The sequence below is a fragment of the Plecotus auritus genome (assembly GCF_963455305.1).
Source record: "Plecotus auritus genome assembly, chromosome: 3".
NCBI lineage: Eukaryota > Metazoa > Chordata > Mammalia > Chiroptera > Vespertilionidae > Plecotus > Plecotus auritus.
In genome coordinates, this window is record NC_137772.1 from 130432666 (window position 1) to 130455232 (window position 22567).

Sequence of the window (22567 nt, forward strand, 5' to 3'; positions counted from 1 at the left end):
CCAGCAGCCCGAGGCTCAGTTAGGGGGCGATCAGGCTAGCAGGGGAGCAGTTAGGGGGTGATCAGGCTAGCAGGGAAGCCATTAGGGGCATCAGGCTGGCAGGCAGAGGTGGTTAGGGGTGATCAGGCAGGTAGGCAAGTGGTTAGGAGCCAGCAGTCCCGGACTGTGGACTGCGAGAGGGATATCCGACTGCCGGAATGGAGAGGGTGCAGGCCGGGCTGCCGGGGCCCTAGTTTTTTGAGAAAAGTCCACACTATTTTCCACTGTGGCTGCTCCAGTCTGCATTCCCATCAGCAGTGTACTAGAGTTCCTTTTTCTCCACATCCTCACCAGCACTTGTCAATTGTTGATTTATTGACAGGTGTGAGATGATACATCATTGTAGTTTTAATTTGAAACAAATCTCTCTCTCTCTCTCTCTCTCTCTCTCTCTCTCTCTCTCTCTCTCTCTCTCTCCCCCCCTTTCCTCCTTTCCTCTCTCTCTCTTTCAAATCAATTTTTAAAGAGCCAAATCGAATGAGAAGTGGAAGCAAAAAATGCACTTAACAAATGATCATTCCCCTAGATCAGTGGTCGGCAAACTGCAGTTCGCGAGCCACATGTGGCTCTTTGGACCCTTGAGTGTGGCTCTTCCACAAAATACTGCGGCCTGAGTGAGTCTATTTTGAAGAAGTGGCATTAGAAGAAGTTTAAGTTTAAAAAATTTGGCTCTCAAAAGAAATTTCAATCGTACTGTTGATATTTGGCTCTGTTGACTAATGAGTTTGCCGACCACTGCCCTAGATTATAAACTCTTGCCCTTAAGTCAAACTCCTTATAAACAGATCCCCTAGGGTCAGAAATGCTCTGGGGCCTATAAAGTTCTGAACACTTTGACTAAAAAATAAGAAAATAACTAAGCTTTCAAAATAAGAATTTGTGAAATGACATTTTATGAGGTTTTAGTGACTAGTGTCAGTTAATTTAAAAAAAAAAAGTGTATTTCTAAATTGTACAGAGAAATGGCTATTTGACCAAGTTAGATTTTAGGAATCAATGTAGAACTTTTCATCAAACTAAATGAAAGCTACTCTAACAACACAAATATATTTGAGCAAGGCAAAAAATATTTAACTTTTACTACATAACGATATAAGGACTCTGGTCTTAATGTAGTTAATAGGAAGTATCCCACAGATTCCAAACATTTGTTTTGAATGCAAATCTGCAAAAGTCACTGCTAAATAAAACACAGGTAATAATAATATTGAGTTCAATTTGTTTATATCTAAGAGTTATAGAGTAAAATAGATGACATTTATAGGCCTCACTTCTTAAATATCTTGCCTTTAACTAAATGTGCTGCTTTATAGTAAAATGTAAAGATGAATTCTGAATCAAATTATATCTTTTCATCTATACATGAAATTATTTCTTTGTATTCATTTTCTGGGCTAATGTCATAAACAAGAACTAAAAAGATGTATATGTTTAAGGATAGAGATGTGAGTCTTCAGTCATCATCACTTTAAATAAAATCTCTATGCTTAGGGACAATCATCACTTTAAATAAAATCTAAATGAAAAGTGGGACAATGAAAGGCAGAGGAGGACAAGGGAGGAAAAGAGGAAACAAATAAATTTATCCAAAATGAAAATGCTTAGTGGAGACACTAAAATACAAACACTATAGTTAAGTATCACAAATAACATAAAACAGGTGATTAAAACAAACTCTGAAGGGTTAACTATCTACACAAGGTCATATAATGAACATCCAATCCAATCTCAAACCATAATTACACTCTCTTGATGACCTACTCAATTGGATTTGGCAAAACCATAATTAAAGTGGCGAGATGCATATACTAGTATATATAAATAATAGAGGCTTCTTTACATATTACAGCCAAAACTATCTGTGCCACTGGAAAAATACAACGTGTTTTATTTTGTGTGCCTTGGAAAATAAACTTATTTGGAAATAAGTATTAGTTTAATGGCATTTACTGTTAGAGTAAAAACTACTAAATGGCACTGGCCGGGTGGCTAAGTTGGTTGGAGCATCATCAATTCACCAAAAAGGTTGTGGGTTCCATTCTGGGTCAGGGCACATAGCCAGATTGCAGACTTGATCCCTGGTCAGAGCACAAAAGGGAGAAAACCAATCAATGTCTCTGTTTCTCTATCTCTGTCTCTCTCCCTTCCTTTCTCTAAAATCAATAAAAACATCCTTGGGTGAGGATTAAAAAAAAAAACTACTAAAGGGAACCAGCTAATCTATAATAATAAAAGAGTAATATGCTAATTAGACCGGACAGCCAAACGACCTTCCGGACATCCTTCCAGACGAAGCTGCTGCAGCAGGGCCCAAAGTAGAGGGAGTTAGGGCAATCAGGCAGGCAGGTGAGCAGTTAGGGGTGATCAGACAGGCAGGCAGAGTGGTTAGGGGTGATCAGGCAGGCAGGTAAGCAGATAGGGGCATCAGGCAGGCAGGCAGAGTAGCTAGGGGCAATCAGGCAGGGAGGCAAGTGGTTAGAGGTGATCAGGCAGGCAGGCAGGCAAGCAGTTAGAAGCCAGCTGTCCCGGATTGCAAGAGGGATGTCCTGGATTGTGAGAGGGTGCTGGCCAGGTTGAGGGACAACCCGACCCCCCCGCCCCCCCATTCACGAATTTCATACACCAGGCCTTTAGTCTATCTATATATATAAAAGGCTAAGCGACTGGCTGGTAGGTATGACACGCACTGACCACCAGGGAGCAGATGCTCAACACAGGAGCTGCTGAACAACAACAACTTTGCAGAGTGCCCTCTCACACTCCAGGACCCCTTGGCGGATGTCGGACTGCTGGTTTCAGCCCAATCCCTGCAGGCCAGGCTGAGGGGCCCCACCTGCTGGAAGGACCCCACTCACTCCGCAGATGCCCTTCGAGCCCCAGCACCACCCCTCTAGTAATATTATCATTAACATAACTTGAAACTCGGAGAACTATGTATACATTAATGATTTCCATGGACAAATTTTTCTTGAGCCTTTCCATAAGAATTTTAGAAGTTTTGTTTGGAGACACTTAGATCAAAATTTGCCATGCCACATTAGACCAGATGAATTTAATTTATATTTTTAGTGCATTTCACCAAAAAGCAAGAGAATATGCAGTCTTTTCAAGTGCACATGGAACCAGCATTATCTATAACAGCCAAGATATGGAAGCAACCTAAGTGCCCATCAATAGATATTTGAATACAAAAATAAAGCTGGAATATTACTCATCATTAAAAACGGATGAAACTTACCATTTGCAACAACATAGATGAGCCTAGAGGGTATTATGTTAAGTGAAATAAGTCAGACAGAGAAACACAAAAACCATATGATTTCATTTATATGTGGAATCTAAAGAACAAAATAAAACAAAAAGAGGCTCATAGATACATAGAACAAAATAAAACAAAAAGAGGCTCATAGATACATCTGATGATTGTCAGATGGGAGGTTAAGGGACTGGGCAAAAAAGGGGAAGAGATTAAGAAATACAAATTGGTAGTTACACAATAGTGACTGGGATATAAAGTAGAGCACGGGGGAAATAGTCAATAATATTGTAATAACTATATATAGTGCCAGGGGGGGGAATCACTTCATAAGTAATATAAATGTCTAACCACTATACTATACACCTAAAACTAACATAAAATAATATTGAATGTCAACTGTAATTGAAAAAAAAACACACACCTGTCATGAAAAGAACAAAATAGGGGAAAAAGCAATAAAACTTCCCAGTAAAAATATGAGTACACTTGAAGCTTAAGTTAGAGATGAAGGTTCTCCAAAAACAAGGCAAAGGCCTTCATTATATTTTTCTACTAAAGCTGAATTTTTTTCACATTTTTAATTACATAATTCCAAATAATTTCAGACTGTAGTATGTTGAGAAAATGTTTAGAGAAGAATATGGACAAATCACTTTTGAAATACAGTATTTGTGCTTGCTATTTTAATTGCAAACACTAACATTTTTTCTGCAATGTATATAGTTTATTTGAAATAGGAGTTCCATGAAAATTAAAAAAAAAAAAAAGAACTGAGTCATTGGTGGTAACAAGGTAGGTGACCAATAATATAGATGAAAGGAATATTTCTCAAGTACATAAGAAACAACAAAAGTTAAGAAACATGTAAAAGAAGAAAAGCAAAACAGACTAAAAAATGCCAATGAGATAGTAAGAAATGTAGCAGAAAACATGTCACAAACTACAAAAGAACAGTTTCTATAAGGAACGAAGATAGTCAATAATATCTAACACCCCAAAACATCAGTGTGACCAACACAAACAAGGTCAATGAATTTGGCACCTAGTACACTTCACTGAAGCAATTTTGGTTCCGGAGTGAGAGGAGAATCCAAATTACACTGGTTTGGAAACTATATGGAAGTATGAAAGTGGAGGCAGCAAGAATAAATGATGGTTTCATAAGTGTGCAAATAAATAGAAAAAAGTAAAAGGTAAAAGTAAGATACTGTAGTAAACTGAAGCCAAGGAAAAGACACTGGGAAGTATAATTTACATTTCTTTTTTAAGAATTGGGGGGAAATAGGATATGTTTTATGTTTGAGAGAGTCAGTGGAAAAAAAGAGAATAGATATAAGGAAATAAGGAGAAGAAGGATCTGATTTATGGAGCAAGTTTTTTTTTTTAAAACTAGGGAAGGGATAAAGAAAATGGAAGATGTAGCCTTGGCAAAGTTTGAAGCAAAAGGAAAGTAAAGATGAGTGGCTAAGAGAGAAGGAAAAAAAGACAGTGTAGATCTGACTGAAGAAGCACCTTCATGAATTAGCTGAGTATAATTAATTACACAAGAGGGTCTTATTCTGTTTTTTTTTAAATGTACTTACACCCCACAAATTGCTTATTTTTAAAATATTCAAAGAGCCCTAATCAGTTTGGCTCAGTGGACAGAGCGTCAGCCTGTGGACTCAAGGGTCCCAAGTTCGATTCCGGTCAAGGGCATGTACCTTGGTTGCTGGCACATACCCAAAAGGGAGTGTGCAGGAGGCAGCTGATCGATGTTTCTCTCTTACTCTTTTTCCCTCTCCCTTCCTGTCTGTAAAAAAATCAATAAAATATATTTTTTTTAAAGATTCAAAGATAAGGAGGGACTTTTTCAGAACTATCTTTAAAGTTTGCAATTTAAATACTGAGACAAAATGTCAGGGAGTAGAAATGGGAAAGAGAACCTTCTTTTTAAAAAGCCTCAGCTTCATCTTTCTACCTATAACAGAAATTTTAGCATCTAAAAAGATAAGTGGAGCCTTAAAATATCAACACAGAAGAAATATGTGTTCTTTTCTCATTTTCCACACATACACAACTTTGCACTGAAATTTTACTTTGCACTTTTTATTGACACTAGTATGGATTAATGTAATCAGTATAGTGTTTTAAAGAACCTGAAACGTTTGACATCACGCTATGATAACCTGGATCAAATAGGACTCCATGGAAAAGGCAAAAAGGAGTAATCATAATAGATACATTTATTGACTGCTTACCTTGTGCCAGACACTGTTCTAAGTGCTCTTTGTATGAACTCATTCAATGTTTACAACAATCCTTTAGATTAGATAACTATCCCAATTTTACAGATGAGAAATCTACCTAAGAAAATTCAAGCAATCTGGGGTTTCACAGCTCATATCTACCTCCTAGGCTACAGTGCACATAACATAAAGAGCTCTGAGATTGAAATGAGAAGATCTGGCATCAAATTCAAGTATCATCACTTAGTATTGATTGACCCTAGAGAAATCACATTCCCTATTTATAGTTCATTAGAATAATCTGTCTGGGGTAAACCCATAAGCTATTTGTAAATGGGACAGGTGTTTTTATAAATAGTAAATATATATGACATTATTATTAGAGAAGAGCTGCTACATAAAATTCATATGATATTAACAATATCATTTTCCAAACCCTATCAGAAATGCTCACACTTTCATTTACATTATCATATGCAAAACCAGTAACTTCCAAAATGCAGGTTTTCAGTTCTTTTCTGCCAGCTTCTCTTACTAATTTACTTACTCATGAAGATGTAAAGCTTCTACCATAGTACCTCTGACACATGTAAATAGCAGTAGAGGTAGCTGTTTTTGTTATCAGTAGTTCAACCGTCAGCAGAATCACCAAACAAACTCAAAATTTAAAGATATGTGTGTAGGTTTGTGTAAATGAAATAATTCAAAGGTTCTTCACACTGTGCAACTTTTCCTCCATCATTCATGCTGCACCTGCTAATATGATTAGCCTAAATATGAGATTTTATTTAAATTAAAACAATATATTTTTTCCTCTTCACTCCCCTGGTGGCTCCTTTCACATTCATTTCTCTTCCAGTCAAAATGTGGTTGGTCTGACTGTTGCTTTCTGACTATCTTTACTGTCTGTTGAAGCAAAGAACTTTGAGTCCACTCTTCTGGTAAACCAAAAACTCCTGACATTTTATGCGCTTGTAACTAGATTTCTAGACATTGCTTTCCTGGAATAAGTTCTATCATTTCAGCTCAAAATAATGTTTGCATACAATGCTCTATCAAAAGTCTTTGTTTTAGTACAATCATACTGACCTTGAGGTGAGACTGAAGGAAACAGCAAATCCAGGAAGAGAATGTGAAAGAGAAAGTTAGAAAGAATTAATAAAAACAATATTCAAGAATAATATTATCCACAGACATAGACAAACAAAGAACAAGATTAAAGAAGGGGAAGGAGTCATAGATTCTGCACAGGCACTAAAAATTAGTAATTTCAGATTTTCAACTCTCAAAAACGTATTTTTACATTAGGTTACATCACTGTACCTTAATGTAAGTTTCTACAGAAAAAAAATTTTATCTAAAATTTGCCACTTTCTGGGACAGGGAAAAAACTGGTAAACCCCAAGAAAAAGAAGAGAAGGTTAATGCTCCCCCTTTCCATTTAAGTAGCTAAGTGATTTCACAACTCTGGCAGCTTAGTTATACACACCTTGTAAGTGACTACTCCTTTACCCACCCCACTCTATTTCTTGGATCCAAGTTACCCATAAACAAATGCAGAAAAACATTGACAACTTTGGATATTTTGTAGAATACAGGACTCTAATTTATTTGGAAGAATTCGATACAATTTTCTCAAATGTGAAAACTAAAATTTTCTTCCAAATGCAAGCATTATTTTTCATTTCAAACCTACCAAATTTTACCTCAAATGGTGCAGTCTAAAAGCAATAGGAAGAAAAATATAAGGCTCTATAAACAACAATTCATTTCCAATACTGCTCAGCAGTAAAAGAATAAAGTAGCCATGCTTAATATTCCTACACAGCATGAAACCTGTGATTCAATATTGCTTTTTATAATAACAGACAGTTTACCTTTTTAAAAATAAATCACTGTCACTGAAATTACTATTATCCTACAGATACTTAGATTTTTAATGGCCAGTGTCATCAATATTATCTTCAAGATCTAAATTTTACCTTAAACATATTTATTGAATGCAAGCACCATTTCAATTTGTATTTTAATTTTTTCTAATGTTTCAGTACTTAAAACAAATTTTTAAAAGTTGTGAGAATAATGAAATAAGATTTTTATCCCCATTATATAAGATAAAAAGATGAAAAACAAAGATAAATTTTAAATTCCTCACAATCACACAGTGAGTAAGTGGTAGATCTAGGATAAGAATGTAAGTTTGCTGACATACTATCTAGGCATACTTTAAATGTTTTGTGATGCTTATAGATGCTTATCTATAAAAATCCAAGACTCTTTGGCACATATAAAACAGTTTAGAATACAATATTCAAAGTCAAAAAGAGGGTAAATGATTGTTCCCAATTATCTTTTTACTGGTTATAATGAAGTTAGAATAATTTCAGATCAATAATGACACTAACTGAAATCTATAGATCCAAGGCTTTATATAAGACATGTGTAAATACATTTTTTAAAAATAAGCTTATTCCTGTCAACAGTGAGCAACTTTAAGAATCTTTTTACCTCTTTTACTGTTCATGAGTCATATTTCACTTTGGCATCAAACTGTAGCTTTGGGGAAATTAATTTAGGAGAAAAATATGCACATAAAATAACAATATATAATTCTAGTGTTTATACTTTTAAGTAAAAATTTAAGTACTATTAAATTCCTACCAAGACTGTAGCAACATATTACAAGGTGCTGTAACCACAAGAAACTTTTACATAGAATTGACTATGTAAAGCTGTGTAATTTATTCTTCTTTTAAATTAAATCAGTGAAATTCAAGAAAGAAGAAGAAACAAGCAGTTTTCCCAGAAAGCAAGCTAAAGCAAGCAGAATCAGATGAGAAACCAGTCATGTTCAGTTGTAACTTAGCATCTTTCTTTTTTTTTTCTTTCTTTTTTCTTTTAAACACAACTCATTCTCCCTCAACCAGGGACACACAACCATCATAGCAGCACCAGTCACTTCTCTTCAACTACGTTAAGGCTATATTCTCTGACATGGTACTTCATGAATCTACACTAGTAAAAGAGAAACATGCAAATTAACCATCACTCCGCTATGTCCACCAGCCAATCAGAGAGAGTATGCAAATTAACCCAACAAAAGATGGCAGTTAATTTGCATATGCAGACGGAGTGAAGACTGAAGACAGCATAGAAGGAAGAGGGAGGGAAAGCGGAAAGCGAGGCGGCGGTGGCGGTGGGAGGGCAAGCGCGGGGGGGGGGCGGCAGCTGCGGGAGGGAAAGCACGGGGGGTGGAGGGCAGCAGCTGTGGGAGGGAAAGTGTGGGGGGTGGGTGGGTTGGTGGTGGCGGGAGGGAAAGCACGGGGCAGCAGCGACAGCGGTAGGAAAAGTGCGGGTGGGGGGCAGAGGCAGCGGGAGGGAAGGGAAAGCATGGGGCGGTGGCGGGAGGGAAAGTGCGGGGGTGGGAGGAGTGGCAGTGGTGGGAGGGAAGCCCGCTGGAAGCCCTGTTCTTGCAGGAATCTTCCTGCAACGGGCCTCTAGTCAAATCTATAATCATAAATTTTAAAATAAAAAAATTATTCTCTAAGGAACCATTTTCTGCATGAATTGCATACTAATTTATGCCAAACCTATATATAGATTAATATTAATTTCTATATTGAAGATATTTTAAAACATTAAACTCAGTATCAATTCAAGAGTTCCTTATGAAGATATACTTACAAATATGAAGACTAAATACATAGGTTTATATTTCAGGTTACACTGTGCCATAGATGCCCGAATATACTGAGATATCAATATAAAATAATCACAAACATAAAGCCCATTTTCCCAATGAAAAGATCAAAAAAAAATTTTAGATTTTTTATAAATAAACTAGAGGCCCGGTGCACGAAATTCATGCACGGGGGGGAGGGGGTCCCCTCAGCCAAGCCTGCACTCTCCAATCTGGGAGCCCTCAGGGGATGTCCAACTGATCGGGCCTAAACTGGCAGTTGGATATCCCTCTCACAATCCTGGACCACTGGCTCCTAATCGCTCATCTGCCTGCCTGCCTGGTCACTCCTAACTGAACCCCCCCTGCTGGCCTGATCGCCCCTCACTGCCCCTGCATACCAGCCTGATCACCCCTAACTGCCCCCCCTGCCGGCCTGGTTGCTCCTAACTGTCCCCCGCTGCCATCCAGGTCGCCCCCAACTGCCCCTCCCCGCTGGCCTAGTCACCCCTCACCGCGCCCCCTGCCAGCCTAATTGCCCCCACTGCCCCCCCTGATGGCCTGGTCGCCCCCAACTGCACCCCCCCCGCCAGCCTGGTCACCCCTAACTGTCCCCCCACCGGCCTGTCGCTTCTTACTGCCCCCACCCCTTGCTGGCCTGGTCACCCCCAACTGTCCCTCCCCGCCGGCCAGGTTGCCCTAAGCAGCCTGCTGTTCAGTCATTTGATTGTCCCTCACTAACTCCCCCTGCTGGCCTGGTCCCCCCCACGCAGCCTGCTGTGCAGTCATTTGGTCATCCCTCACTAACCCCCCTGCTGACCTGGTTGCCCCACGCAGCCTGCTTGTTCAGTCATTTGGTCATTCCTCACTAACCCCTCTGCTGACCTGGTTGCCCCACGCAGCCTGCTTGTTCAGTCATTTGGTTGTCCTTCACTAACCCCCCTTCCCCCGCAGGCCTGGTCACCCCACGCAGCCTGCTGTTCAGTTGTTTGGTTGTCCCTCACTAATCCCCCTGCCGACCTGGTCGCCCCACACAGCCTGCTTGCCCAATTGTTTGGTTGTCCCTCACTAACCCCCCTGCAGGCCTGGTTGTAGGCAGCCATCTTGTGAAGGTGTGAGGGTTAATTTGCATATTATATCTTTATTACATAGAATAAACTTTCAGGATGTAGATAAATATTTACATATCTAATTATAACAATAAATATATTCATTTGGTTACACACATTTTAAATGAAATACATGAGAAAATAATGTTAGTATGTTAATACTTTCTTTTTTAAAATATATTTTTTATTTATTTCAGAGAGAAAGGAAGAGGGAATGAGAGATAAAAACATCAAATGATGAGAGAGAATCATTGATCGGCTGCCTCTTGCACACCCCACACTTGGGATAGAGCCTGCAACCCAGGCATGTGTCCTGACAGGGAATTGAATCGTGACCTCCAGATTCATAGGTCAATGCTCAACCACTGAGCCACACTGGCCAGGCTGGAAATACTTTCTTCCACTCTCACATTCAGTGAAAGAATTTTATCCACTCTCTTTGCATGCACCTTTAATACCAATTTACTAAGAATAGAAGATGTACCATTACTTTATGCATCATTAAGAAAGAAAAAAAAATTATACCAAGGCAATTATGCCATGCCATTATTTATATATGTATCCTAGTTCCAGAAATGTTAAACTGTAAAATTAAGAGTTAAAACTGGTATTTCATTGTGACAAAACAGGAAAACAGTTATCTATGTTTTATTTACCCTGCAGATTGAAAAGTAATCCCACTGAATTATATTAAATTGTAAGAATATTATATCATGCCCTAGCTAGTTTGGTTTAGTGGATAGAGCGTCAGCCTGAAGACTGAAGGGTCCCAGGTTCGATTCTGGTCAAGGGCACATACCTCGGTTGCAGGGTCCTCCCGGGCCCAGTCCCTGGTAGAGGCTGATGCAGGAGGCAACCAATCGATGTGTTTTTCTCACATCGATGTTTCTCTCTGTCTTTCCCTCTCTAAAAATCAATGGAAAATATTCTCAGGTGAGGATTAAAACAAAAAATTATAGCATATGAATTTACTTAAACTTTTACATAAGGAAAAGTGTATGTACAATTGTAAACATATTACAAGCAGAGAGAAGAAATGAACATAAAAAGAACATTTTCAGCATAATAAGTGTATAAAGGACTATTAAATCTCCATCTGTTTGATGAAAGGTCTGAATATGTGGGCAATAGGAAGGAAAAGGGAAAAAATGTGAGATGATTAAATGGTGAAATAAAGTAGTTCTATCACTATGTTGTATCATATATATTTATTGAGCCCTCAATAATGTATAGTCACGGGACAGAAGGTGATAGATAATACAGGAAAAGCACAAATAAAGAAAAAAGAAATTACTACCTAAGCAAGGTCAGTTAAATTTTCTCCTCAAAAAGGTAACAGTTAGGGTGGGGGGGGGGGGCAAATGGGGGATAAGGATACATATGTAATACCTTAATCAATAAAAAAAAGAAAAATTTTTAAAAAGATAACAGTTAAAAGGAGGTTCCCTCAAATGAATAAGGGGAAAGAAAAATTTAGTCAAAAAGAAAAGAATAAGAAAAAACAAATTAGAAAATAGCATTCATCTTCTAACTTTGAGGTCCATTTTTTAAGAAAACAGAGAGTTAATTCTATTATTAAACCAAATTGTGGAAATACCATCCTGCAAACTACTTCGTTTGCCAACACATTTTAGAATATTTATAAAAAATAAAAATAACTTCATTTTCACTACATAAAGTTTCAGTCTTTAAAAAACAAATTAAAAAATGAAGAGGCCATATACTTGAGCCATGAGGTTCAAGCCTACAACTATCTTCCCTAACTTCTGCAACTACCACCAGAAAAGTTCTTTCTCTTACACATACATGCATGCAAATAATACCCTGAATTAAATCTCACTCCTGGCATGATTAAAAAAAAAAAAAAAAGGCCCCATTCTTTGTGTTTAACACAGTTCAGTATGTAGATCTTGATCTACAAAAGTACAGATTCCTGTCACTTAACAAAATAAGGTTAAAAGTTACTGCTTTAAGCAGTTCAGACAGTTTATTCAGTGGCTGACTATCTTGGGCCTAAATCCTGAACAACTAGGGACATTCTTGCTTTTAAAAAAACTTAACTAAGTAGCTCCAAATCTTTTGAATAGATCATAAACCACTTATAAGTCACTTGTTTATATATCAGAACGTAGTTCCCTTGGAAACAAATATTATAAGTACAAGTTAGGTTTTCTTTCTAGTCCACAAAATTTATGTTTAATCATGATGTAAAAGCCTAGAACGAACAGTTCTAGGTGAGGTCTGGAAAAGATGGTTAGTGAAGAAAATAACATTAACCATCACAGAGCAGAAAAATTAAGTTCCTTTCATTATGCTTATAAGACTGGACCAAGAATATGTGTGTGTGTGTGTGTGTGTGTGTGTGTGTATGTGTTTATCCTATATAATAAAAGCGTAATACGCAAATCGACCGAATGGAGGAACGACCAGTCGACATGACGCACACGGACCACCAGGGGGCAGACGCTCAATGTAGGACTGCCCCCTGGTGGTCAGTGCGCTTCCACAGGGGGAGTGTTGCTCAGCCAGGAGCCAGGCTCACGGCTGGCGAGCTGCAAGCAGGCAGTAAGGAGTGAGGGGGTCCCAGACTGCAAGAAAGATGTCTGACTGCCGGCGTAGGCCCAGCAAGCGGACATCCCCCAAGGGGTCCTGGACTGCGAGAGGGTACAGAATGGGCTGAGGGACCCCCACCCCCACCCAACCCCCAGTGCACAAATCTCGTGCACCAGGCTTCTAGTATACTATATGAATGAATAACAAAACTGATCTTGGTTCTCTTGCCTTCCTCAGAATAGTCACAGCAGCAATACAATATCCTAGGCTTTCCCTTTCCATTTTGTATCTCTGTCTACACAAGAGTTCAAGGAACTAAAATTAGCAGTCTAGGATCCAAAATTATCTACAAGCCTTCCAACCAAACTCTCAAGCCATTATCATTTAATATTGGTTTCAAAAATTAAAAGACCAGACTTGAGAGTCTAAAGTTGAACAAGAAACGCCTTCTCCATGATAATCCTGTATCCTGGGGCACATATTAATTGGGTACTGTTAAGTATTACTCTCTAGGAGAGCTCAACCAGACTTTGAATTGAAACCTCGTCACTGAAATTTCTAGTTCCTGGATGAGCTGTGGAAAAAGGCCTCTGCGAGCATCATCTACAAAAGAAATGACAATAGCTGCTCTTTGTTGGGAGTCTTAGTATTCTGCAGCCAGAAGTATCTCTTTACTGAGTCCAGACTAATAAAGGGTCTAAGAGTCAGACATATGGAAAAACTGGCTCCTGGCCAGCAAAGCAACCCACGTGCCAGTCTGAAAGTGCCTATGCTACAAGAGGGCATTCCAGCATGTGCGGGGGGAAAAGCCTCATCAAGATTCTCCAGTGAACAGCTTCTGCATCATCTGGCTGTCTATTCCCTCTCCTTCTAGGAAGTGGGCTCCTTAATTAAAACTGAACAAAGGGAGAAACGGTAGAAGAGACAGACTCTGGAATTCTTAACCACAACTCTATTACCACCTACCTACATATTTAATATAGGACTGTCATTTAAACTCTGGCCTCACCTACTTATCTTTATGTTTAAAATCAATATAAGAATCCTTTCCAAAAATAAACAAAAAAGTCATGATGCAAGAAGAGGTAGCTTAAATAAACAACTATAAATACTATTAAAGAAATTACACTAAAAAGTGGGGGCATCTTTCTTAGGAAGGTAAGATCTACCTGATACATACATAACGAAAGAAACATTAAGCTAGTGTCCCTAGTTTATTCCTACAGGAAAACTCCACTTAAAATATGTGTCAATTTGCTTTTTAATATTTCTACTAAATAAAGGACAGAAAAAGAAATGTTCGTTGAATCCAAATGCGGTAAGAATAATGTCCACATTTCAAGGTTAAATATGGCCACCTCTGCCACAATACAAAATTTTCAAAAATTCAAAATATAGCCCCCTGTAAATTATTTGTCTAACTAGGGGCAAGAATCTGCTCTATAATGCCCCTTTCAAAAGTGATGGGATGAGATCTTTTCCAGACATTTTGGTTGGGATAAAACAGGGAAGACAAGACTAAAACAAGGAAAAGTAGGATGAAAATGTGGGGATAGCTGAAAATAATGGCATAGCAAAAGAATTTATGACTGCTTTAACTGGTACCCTCAAATTACTGTCTTGTTTTAAAAGAACCAAAATAAGCATAGCAAGAGTATCACTCCTGATTTGAGCATTAAGTCAAACAGTGAAGAAGTTATTTTTTTATTCATAAGATATTAGGTAGACAAAGAGCCCTGACCTTGGTCAGGCCCCTACTGCTTCTGTTCTAACACATTCAGTTCTTATCTGAGAGAGAGAGAAAGAGAGAGGGAGAGAGAGAGAGGAGAGGAGAGAGAGAATATAAGTTTGTAAATAGCTGTTAATGGTTTGAATGCAAATAACAGAAAATACTGTTTCAGAATGTTTAAACTACAAGAAAATGTACTACCTCACATAACAAAAAGTCTAGTTTCAGGAACAGCCCACTGGGGTTCTGGCTCTGCTTCTTTGGTTTCCCTGACTGCCTGCTGGCTTCATCTTAGGCTGATCGAAGGTAGTGCCAGCAGTTCTAGTCATCACATCCAGTCATGATAATGTCGAAACAAAGGCCACCTTTCTTCTTGCAAGTCTTCCTTATTAAAACATCACTCCCCAGAAGCCTTTCTGTAGTTTTCCCAAGTCACTTAACAGATTATGTGCTCAATGGGAAAGAGAATACTATTACACTGACTGATTAAATTAATCAGGATCCATTCCTGGAGCTGTGAGTGAAGGAAACTATAAAACGTGGGGTTGTGTTCATTTATTCCCAACTCGAAACAACAACAAAAAAAGGAAAGCAGAAAACTAAAGTTAAGGCAAAATGAGGGGCTAAAGCATAACGCATTAAGTGAATTTAAAAGGTGCTTCATAGCTCTGTGGTCGCTGGGGATAGGGATGGGCAGACATTTGCTGCAAAGGGATATGAGAGAACTGTTGAGGGTGAAGGAAATGTAGTGGTGGTGGTTGCACAGGTTTATGTATTTGTCAAATCTAAAAAAAAATGGGTTCATTTTATCGTATGTAACTTATACCTCAATAAAGTAAGTTTCTTTAAGGAATTCTGAGGACTTCTAAAGAAAAGAGCCCCTCTTTGAAGAGTCTACTTAAATATCACCATATCAGAGGTCTCTCCTGCCCATCTCATAAATATAGCAACCACTCAAATCCTCACACTCCACATCCTCTTAGTTTGCATTGTACTTCCATGGTATTCATCACCCATTGACAATTACATCTTTAGTTTTTACTGTCCATTTCCTCTCAACTAGGTTATAAAGTCCACGAAGGCAAAGATTTTTGTCTGTTTTGTTCCTTGTTGTGTCCACAGAGCCCAGAACAGTAACTAGCAAATAAGAGCCTCTGTAAGAAATTACTTATTTAATGAAAAAAGAAAGGGTATACTTTGTGACAGAAAAGAGAGTGGGTTATGGAGAGAAAAACTAAACTCACAGATTAGGTATTTTCAAGAGCTTGATAACTAAAAATCATATCAATACTGGTGTTTTTAGAGATGCATATTTAAAGGGCGGGTAACCAAGCAAAAGGAATAAGGAATAAAAAGAATTTCAAGGTTTTCAAAGATTAAAGGACATACAAGAAAGTATGTCCTTTCTTCTCATTTGCTAATCCCTCTGCTAAATTTTAAATCACCCCAATATGAAACCTATATTCATTAAAATCCTAGTTTTTATATTCCCACAATTTGGGGAACACAGTAAATCCCTATTTTCTAGCAATTAGTTAGGTTATACAATAATAGATTCTATTCTTCTTTAGATCAATGAAAATTCCTAACTTCGATAAACCAAAGGCAATCCTTGATACCTACATTATATGAAAATCAGAAGGTGATTCCCATTCTCTACATGTAAAAGTTTCTGAATGATAAATTGAATCTAACCTAAGTAACCCTCATATTAGAGTGAAGTGAGGGTTTCTGCTGCAAATACCAAACTCTGTGGGTTCATTAATTTCTCTGTATTATGAAGCAAAACCCAACATATGGCATGGGGAACAATTCTTCCAGTATACTGCCATAGCATGAGTATTTAGCTAAAAGGAATAGCATGAGTGAAAACACAGACAAGGAACAATTCTTTCAGGAGTCTGAAAAGATGTTAATATCAGAATTCTATCAGAATTTTAGTACATTACTAAATATGTTAAACATTATGCCAAAGAAAAGCCCATTCATTATGAATCGTTAAAAAAAAAAAAGCCTCTAATATGCTCGCGTTAGAAATTTTCAATTACATTCAGGGCTCCTGAAGCTAATCCGAATTGATCTAGTTATATGAGAACATGTGAAGTTCTAGTTTTTTGTTTTGTTGTTGTTGTTGTTGTTTTCCTTCAATTGATCTGTAAAGACTATTCAGAACCACTGGTGATGGCTTTCTTGAAGTGTCAACTTCGCTGGGCTACAGGGCCCAGTTACTTAAACACTAATCTGGGTACTGCTATGATGGTAATTTGTACGTATAATTAAAACCTGTAATCTTTTTAAGTAAATGATATTATCCCAGGCCATCGGAGTGGGCATAACTGAATCCTTATGAAGGCACTAAAAGCAGGGCTGAGGGTTCTCCAAGAGAGAAAAAGAATTCTGCCTGTGGACCACAATTATGCCCCATGGCCATGGGAGTTTTATCCTGCCAGCGATCTCTTCCTGACAGATTTCATACTTCCTTAGCTAGCCCCCTGACAATAATGCAAGACAACTACTTGTAATAAATTTCTTTATATGTGTGTGTGTATGTGTATCTATATAATAAAAGCCTAAGCGACTGTTACAGTGGAACAACCAGAACGCAGAACGACCGGTTGCTATGATGCACACTGACCAGCAGGGGGCAGACACTCAATGCAGGAGCTGCCCCCTGGTGGTCAGTGTGCTCCCACAGGGGGAGTGCCACCCAGCCAAAAGCTGGGCTCATGCCTGGCAAGCGCAGGGAGCCTCTCCCGCTTCCGTGGCAACGCTAAGGAGCAGTAAGCCAAGTAGTAAGGAGCCAGCAGGCAGGCAGTAAGGAGCGAGGGGTCCCAGACTGCAAGAGGGATGTCTGACTGCTGGCTTAGGCCTGATCCCCGGGGAAATCTGGCCTAAACCGGCAGTCAGACATCCCCCAAGGGGTCCCAGACTGTGGGAGGGCGCAGGCCAGGCAGAGGAAATCCCCCCCCCCCCGTTCCAGTGCACGAATTTCATGCACCAAGCCTCTAGTATTTACATAAATAGACATATGTATAAGTATACATACATATATACACTACAATTCTTTGTAATAAACATATACATGGTGTACATCATATGTATGTATGTATGTATGCATTTCTCCTATTAGTTCTCTCTCTCTAGTTGAAATCAAAGTGATATACACCACAGTATGGGAATTTAGAAGCAGTACTTCTTAGATTTAATTGGAAAAAATATTTTATATTTACAGCTGTATGGGTGGACTTATATAATCCTCTTTCTAAAATTGCAGTAGGCCCTAGCTGGTTTGGCTCAGTGGATAGAGTGTTGGACAGCAGACTGAGGGGTCCCGGGTTCAATTCTAGTCAAGGGCACATACCCACGTTGCGGGCTCGATCTCCAATAGGGGACATGCAGGAGGTAGTCAATCAATGATTCTCTCTCATCACTGATGTTTCTATCTCTCTCTCTCCCTCTTCCTTCCTCTCTGAAGGATATCTAATACAGACTTAATCCTATTTCTTACTCTCATTCAAATTATGTACATCTCCCAAAATCATTATTGAGTTTAAAATAAATTGAAATGTTTTCCAAGCAAGCAATAATTTCAACATACTAGTTGATTTCCAATACAAGAAATCAAACCCAAGATTAAAACTTTATCAAGGAATTTCCTTTCTGAAATAGTGAGAACTCGCTAATCTTTCAAAAGTATCATGTTTTAAAATTTATGCATTATATTGCTGCTGATTTCAGGTTGACACAAAAGGAAAGGGAGCCATGTATTCAGGAGACTATGTAAGGGCTATGTGTGTGTGTGTGTACACATATGCATGTGCATTGTGTGTGTGGGGGGGGTAGATACAGTGCAAACATGAAGACACAAAAATGCACATAATCTAATCTTGAGACTCTGGTCATTGTTAATTCTGATGTAAAGAATTTACCCATTTGTCTTATTAAAACAAGAAAATATAAATTAATTAATCCTATATAATAAAAGGGTAATATGCAAATAGACCAAACGGCAGAACAACCAAACAACCAATCAAAGGGTAATATGCTAATGATATGCTAAGGCTGCTCAACCGCTCGCTATGATGTGCACTGACCACCAGGGGGCAGACAGTCAACTGGTTGACCAGTCACAATGACATGCACTGACCACTAGGGGCCAGTCAACCGGTCAACCAGTAGCTATGATGTGCTCTGACCACCAGGGGGCAGATGCTCCGACTGGTAAATTAGCTTGCTGCTGGGGTCTGGCTGATCAGGACTGAGCAACATGGGCTGGACACGCCCTGGAGCCCTCCCGTAGTCCCTCCCTGGCCCGATTGTGCACCGGTGGGGTCCCTCAGCCTGGCCTGCGCCCTCTCGCAATCCAGGACCTCTTGAGGGATGTCAGAGAGCCGGTTTCAGCCTGATCCCGCAGGCTACTCCCCTCAGGAGGGCACCAGCACAGGGCTCATCGCTGGAGAGTGCTGCTGTGGCAGCACGAGCCTCTCCCAATCAGGACTGATTGGGCATGAGCCAGAGGCAGGTACAGGGGGGCCAGGATGAGCGGGAGCGGCAGGTAGGAGCTGCAGGCGGCGTTGAACTGTGGTTTCGGCCCAATCCCTGAAGGCCACCCAGAGGGACCCCACCTGTGCACGAATTTGTGCACCGGGCCTCTAGTATCAAGATAAGAGAAAACAAGTAAATGGGTAATCAGCCCATGTTATCACACTTTCAGAATAGTGAAAGAAAACTGTGAGGGTTGAACTTGGTTTTTTTAGTTTCTTGAAAAAAAAAATCAAACTTCTATGGATATAGAATATGAGAATAACTTCTAGAGGAAAATATCAGGTCTACCACTAATCCAAAAAATTACAACTTAATAAAACAACTTGTGAAAATAGTCTAATACTTCCCAACCTTCAAGAAAATAAAAATATTTCTAAGAATCAGGTTCCAAAGAGCCATATAGATTAGTGACGTCATTCTGTCACTGTCAGTCTCTCTGACTGTTCAGAAGAATATGGGTGATTAATGAAGTTCTACTGGAAGAACTGCTTCTACGAACATGTGAATTTATGTTAACTACATGGTAGGTGTTAAAGAAGAGGTCAAAAGGCATATGCTTAATCTCTAGTATAATACACCCTAATGAAAGAAAAAAAGACAAAAACAATTCCAAAAGAACTATCTGACTAAATCTGTTCAAACACAACATATTTTGAAGAATTCAAAGTCAGAGCTCATAAATATCATATCCAGGTCTCCTAAACTGCCTTCAAAATGTACTCCTTCTTCTAAATTTGGTCTATGCACTAATATAATAGTCTGCTTTTCTACAATACAAATTGTGAAAGTTGAAAAATACATAGCCCAAAGGACCATCAGCTCAACACACAGTTCTGAACCAATGAAAAGGTATTAACTCCTTGAACTTGAGGCTCATTTGTTCTTTACATAGATAAATAATTAAGAAGCAAGTGGCTTTTTATACTCTTTTGATTAACTAGTAGAAAAATTTAATTTATTAATCAATGAATGCTTTCTTTTTAACCAATAATGACGAAGTCCATGGCTCCCAATTTATTCCCATTTTGTGTTGCCTTTTAGAGACTACAACAATGAATTTACATTGACTTAAAAAAAAGTGGATAATAAAGTAACATCAAGCACTCATGAACCTACATTCAGAGAAGCAGATATACTGAAGAGCATACCCTCAAAAGTATATAAGTTTTTAAAACCATACTTTAGCTTTTCAAAAAAGTGAAACCTTATTCAGCTTCCCTTTTCTTACCTTTCCAACTCAGCGATCTTTTTATCTTTGTCATTCTTCTCATTTTCCACCTCCTTCAAGATTTCCAAGAGGCGGTCAACTTCTGCCTGGGCCTTGCTAGATTCATCTTTGTACCTGGCAATCTCTCTCTCCAATTGCTGTATTCGATCATTCATCTCTGGACTAGCTCTGGCTTCCAATGTTGCCTCATGTGCCTACAAAGAAAAGTATTCAAATTCTATAAGATATAAATACAATGTAGTGGACAAACCATGCCCCAAAGAACTATCTATATATCAATAAGATATTGTCAAACATATAATAGCTATTCTTCAATTTATAAAGTTTTCCTCTGCTTAAATATTACATAGATAAATCAACCTTTACACCTCAAGGAACTAGAAAAAGAAGAACAAACAAAATCCAAAGTTAGTAGAAGGAAGGAAATAAAGATCAGATAAAAAATAAGTGAAATAAAAACTAAAAAGACAATAGGAAAGATCAATTAATATAAGAGCTGGTTCTTTGAAAAGATAAAATAGATGAACCTTTAGCTAGACTAGTCTAGAAAAAAAGAGAGAGCACTCAAATAAGTAGAATCAGAAATAAAAGAGAAGTTACAAGTGGGACTACAGAAATACGAAGGATCATGAGACTACTATGTAAAATTATACACCAACAAATTAGACATCTAAGAGGAAATTAATAAATTCCTATAAACATACAACCTTCCAAACTTGAACAATGAAGAAATAGAAAATCTGAATAGACTGCTTACTAGTAAGGAAAGTGAATCAATAAACATGAACCTCCTAAAAAACAAAAGAACAGAGCCAGATAGCTTCACTGGTGTTATAAGACAATTAATCTCTTTTATTAAAAAGAATAAAGTGTTCTCACCATACACAAAAAGGTAAATATATATGATGATGGATATGTTAATTAGCTTATGAGGTGATCATTTTACAATTATACATATATCAAATCATGTATGCTTTGAATATATATAATTTTTATTTATCAATTCTATCTCAATAAAGATGAAAAAAGAGTCAAAAGTGTGTATTATAGGGCAATCTTTTTTTTTAAGAAATACAAATATGCTAAGAGAGGAAAGAAATAAAATCATATAAAATGTTCAATTAAAACAGACAAGGCAGAAAAGACATGAAGAACAAACAAAACAGAGGCTGGACCGTGTGGCTCAGTGGCTGAGCATCGACCTATGATGCAGGAGGTCATGGTTTGATTCCCAGTCAAGGCACATGCCCAGGTTGCGAACTCAATCTCCAGTAGGGGGCATGCAGGAGGCAGCCAATCAATGATTCTCATCATTGATGTTTCTATCTCTCTCTCCCTCTCCCTTCCTCTTTGAAATAAATAAAAATATTTTTTTAAAAAAACCAACAAAAGAAATAGAAAACTACAATAGCAATATCCTTCTTGAAGTAGGGCATTGTGGAAGCAGTATAGTAGGAAAGCATCAGTAATTAATTAAAATAAAAAAGGAGCACTCATTCAGAATCAAGGGAAAATATGAAGTGAAAATGGCCATAGGTAGAAAAACAGATAATAAGTCACAGTTGGGGAAAGCCATCAACTTCTTCTACCCAAAAATAACTGTTTTTTCCATGAACCTAAATATTAAGTCTAAAATATCAGAAATCATATAAATGACCAGCTGTAGAATCATGATGATAAAAGATTAAAAAGAAAGAAACAGCCCTGTCCAGTTTAGTTCAGTGGTTGGAGCATCAGCCTCCAGATCAAAGGGTTGCCAATTTGATTCCCCTTCAAGGGTATGTACCTGAGCTGCAGGTTCAATCCCTACCCTTGGTAGGGCACATGCAGGAGGCAACTAATCAATGTGTCTCTCTCATGTCAATGTTTCTTTCTCCATCTCTCCCCCACTCCCCCTCCTCCCTCCCTCCCACCCTCTAAAAATCAATGGAAAAAAATCCTCAGGTGAGGATTAAAATCCTAATATATAAAAACCTTGGGTCCGCCACAACCAAGGCTCAACCAACTGGAAGTCAGTCCTGCAGTCAGCGCTGGGTTGCTGTGGCGACCTAGCACTGACTGCTGAGGGGGCTGCAAATCAGGCCCGGAGAGAGGCCTGAAGAGAGAAGCAGGGTCTGATCCGTAGCCTGTGTGGCAGCTGTTGATCAGCACTTGCCTCTCTCTTTCTCTCCAGGCCTGGCCAGCAGCCACGCCTCCAT

At 38.5% G+C, this 22567-nt stretch overlaps 1 protein-coding gene across 4 annotated transcripts in view; it reads right to left on the reverse strand.

Annotated features, from left to right (window-relative positions):
• Positions 1–22567, reverse strand: part of ERC1 (ELKS/RAB6-interacting/CAST family member 1) — a 512141-nt gene that overhangs the window by 345968 nt on the left and 143606 nt on the right. For all 4 annotated transcript variants that reach the window (XM_080660553.1, XM_080660552.1, XM_080660551.1 and 1 more), the window contains one exon: positions 20370–20563. In XM_080660553.1, the coding sequence (XP_080516679.1) occupies positions 20370–20563 (194 nt within the window). The remainder of the gene's footprint in view (positions 1–20369; positions 20564–22567) is intronic.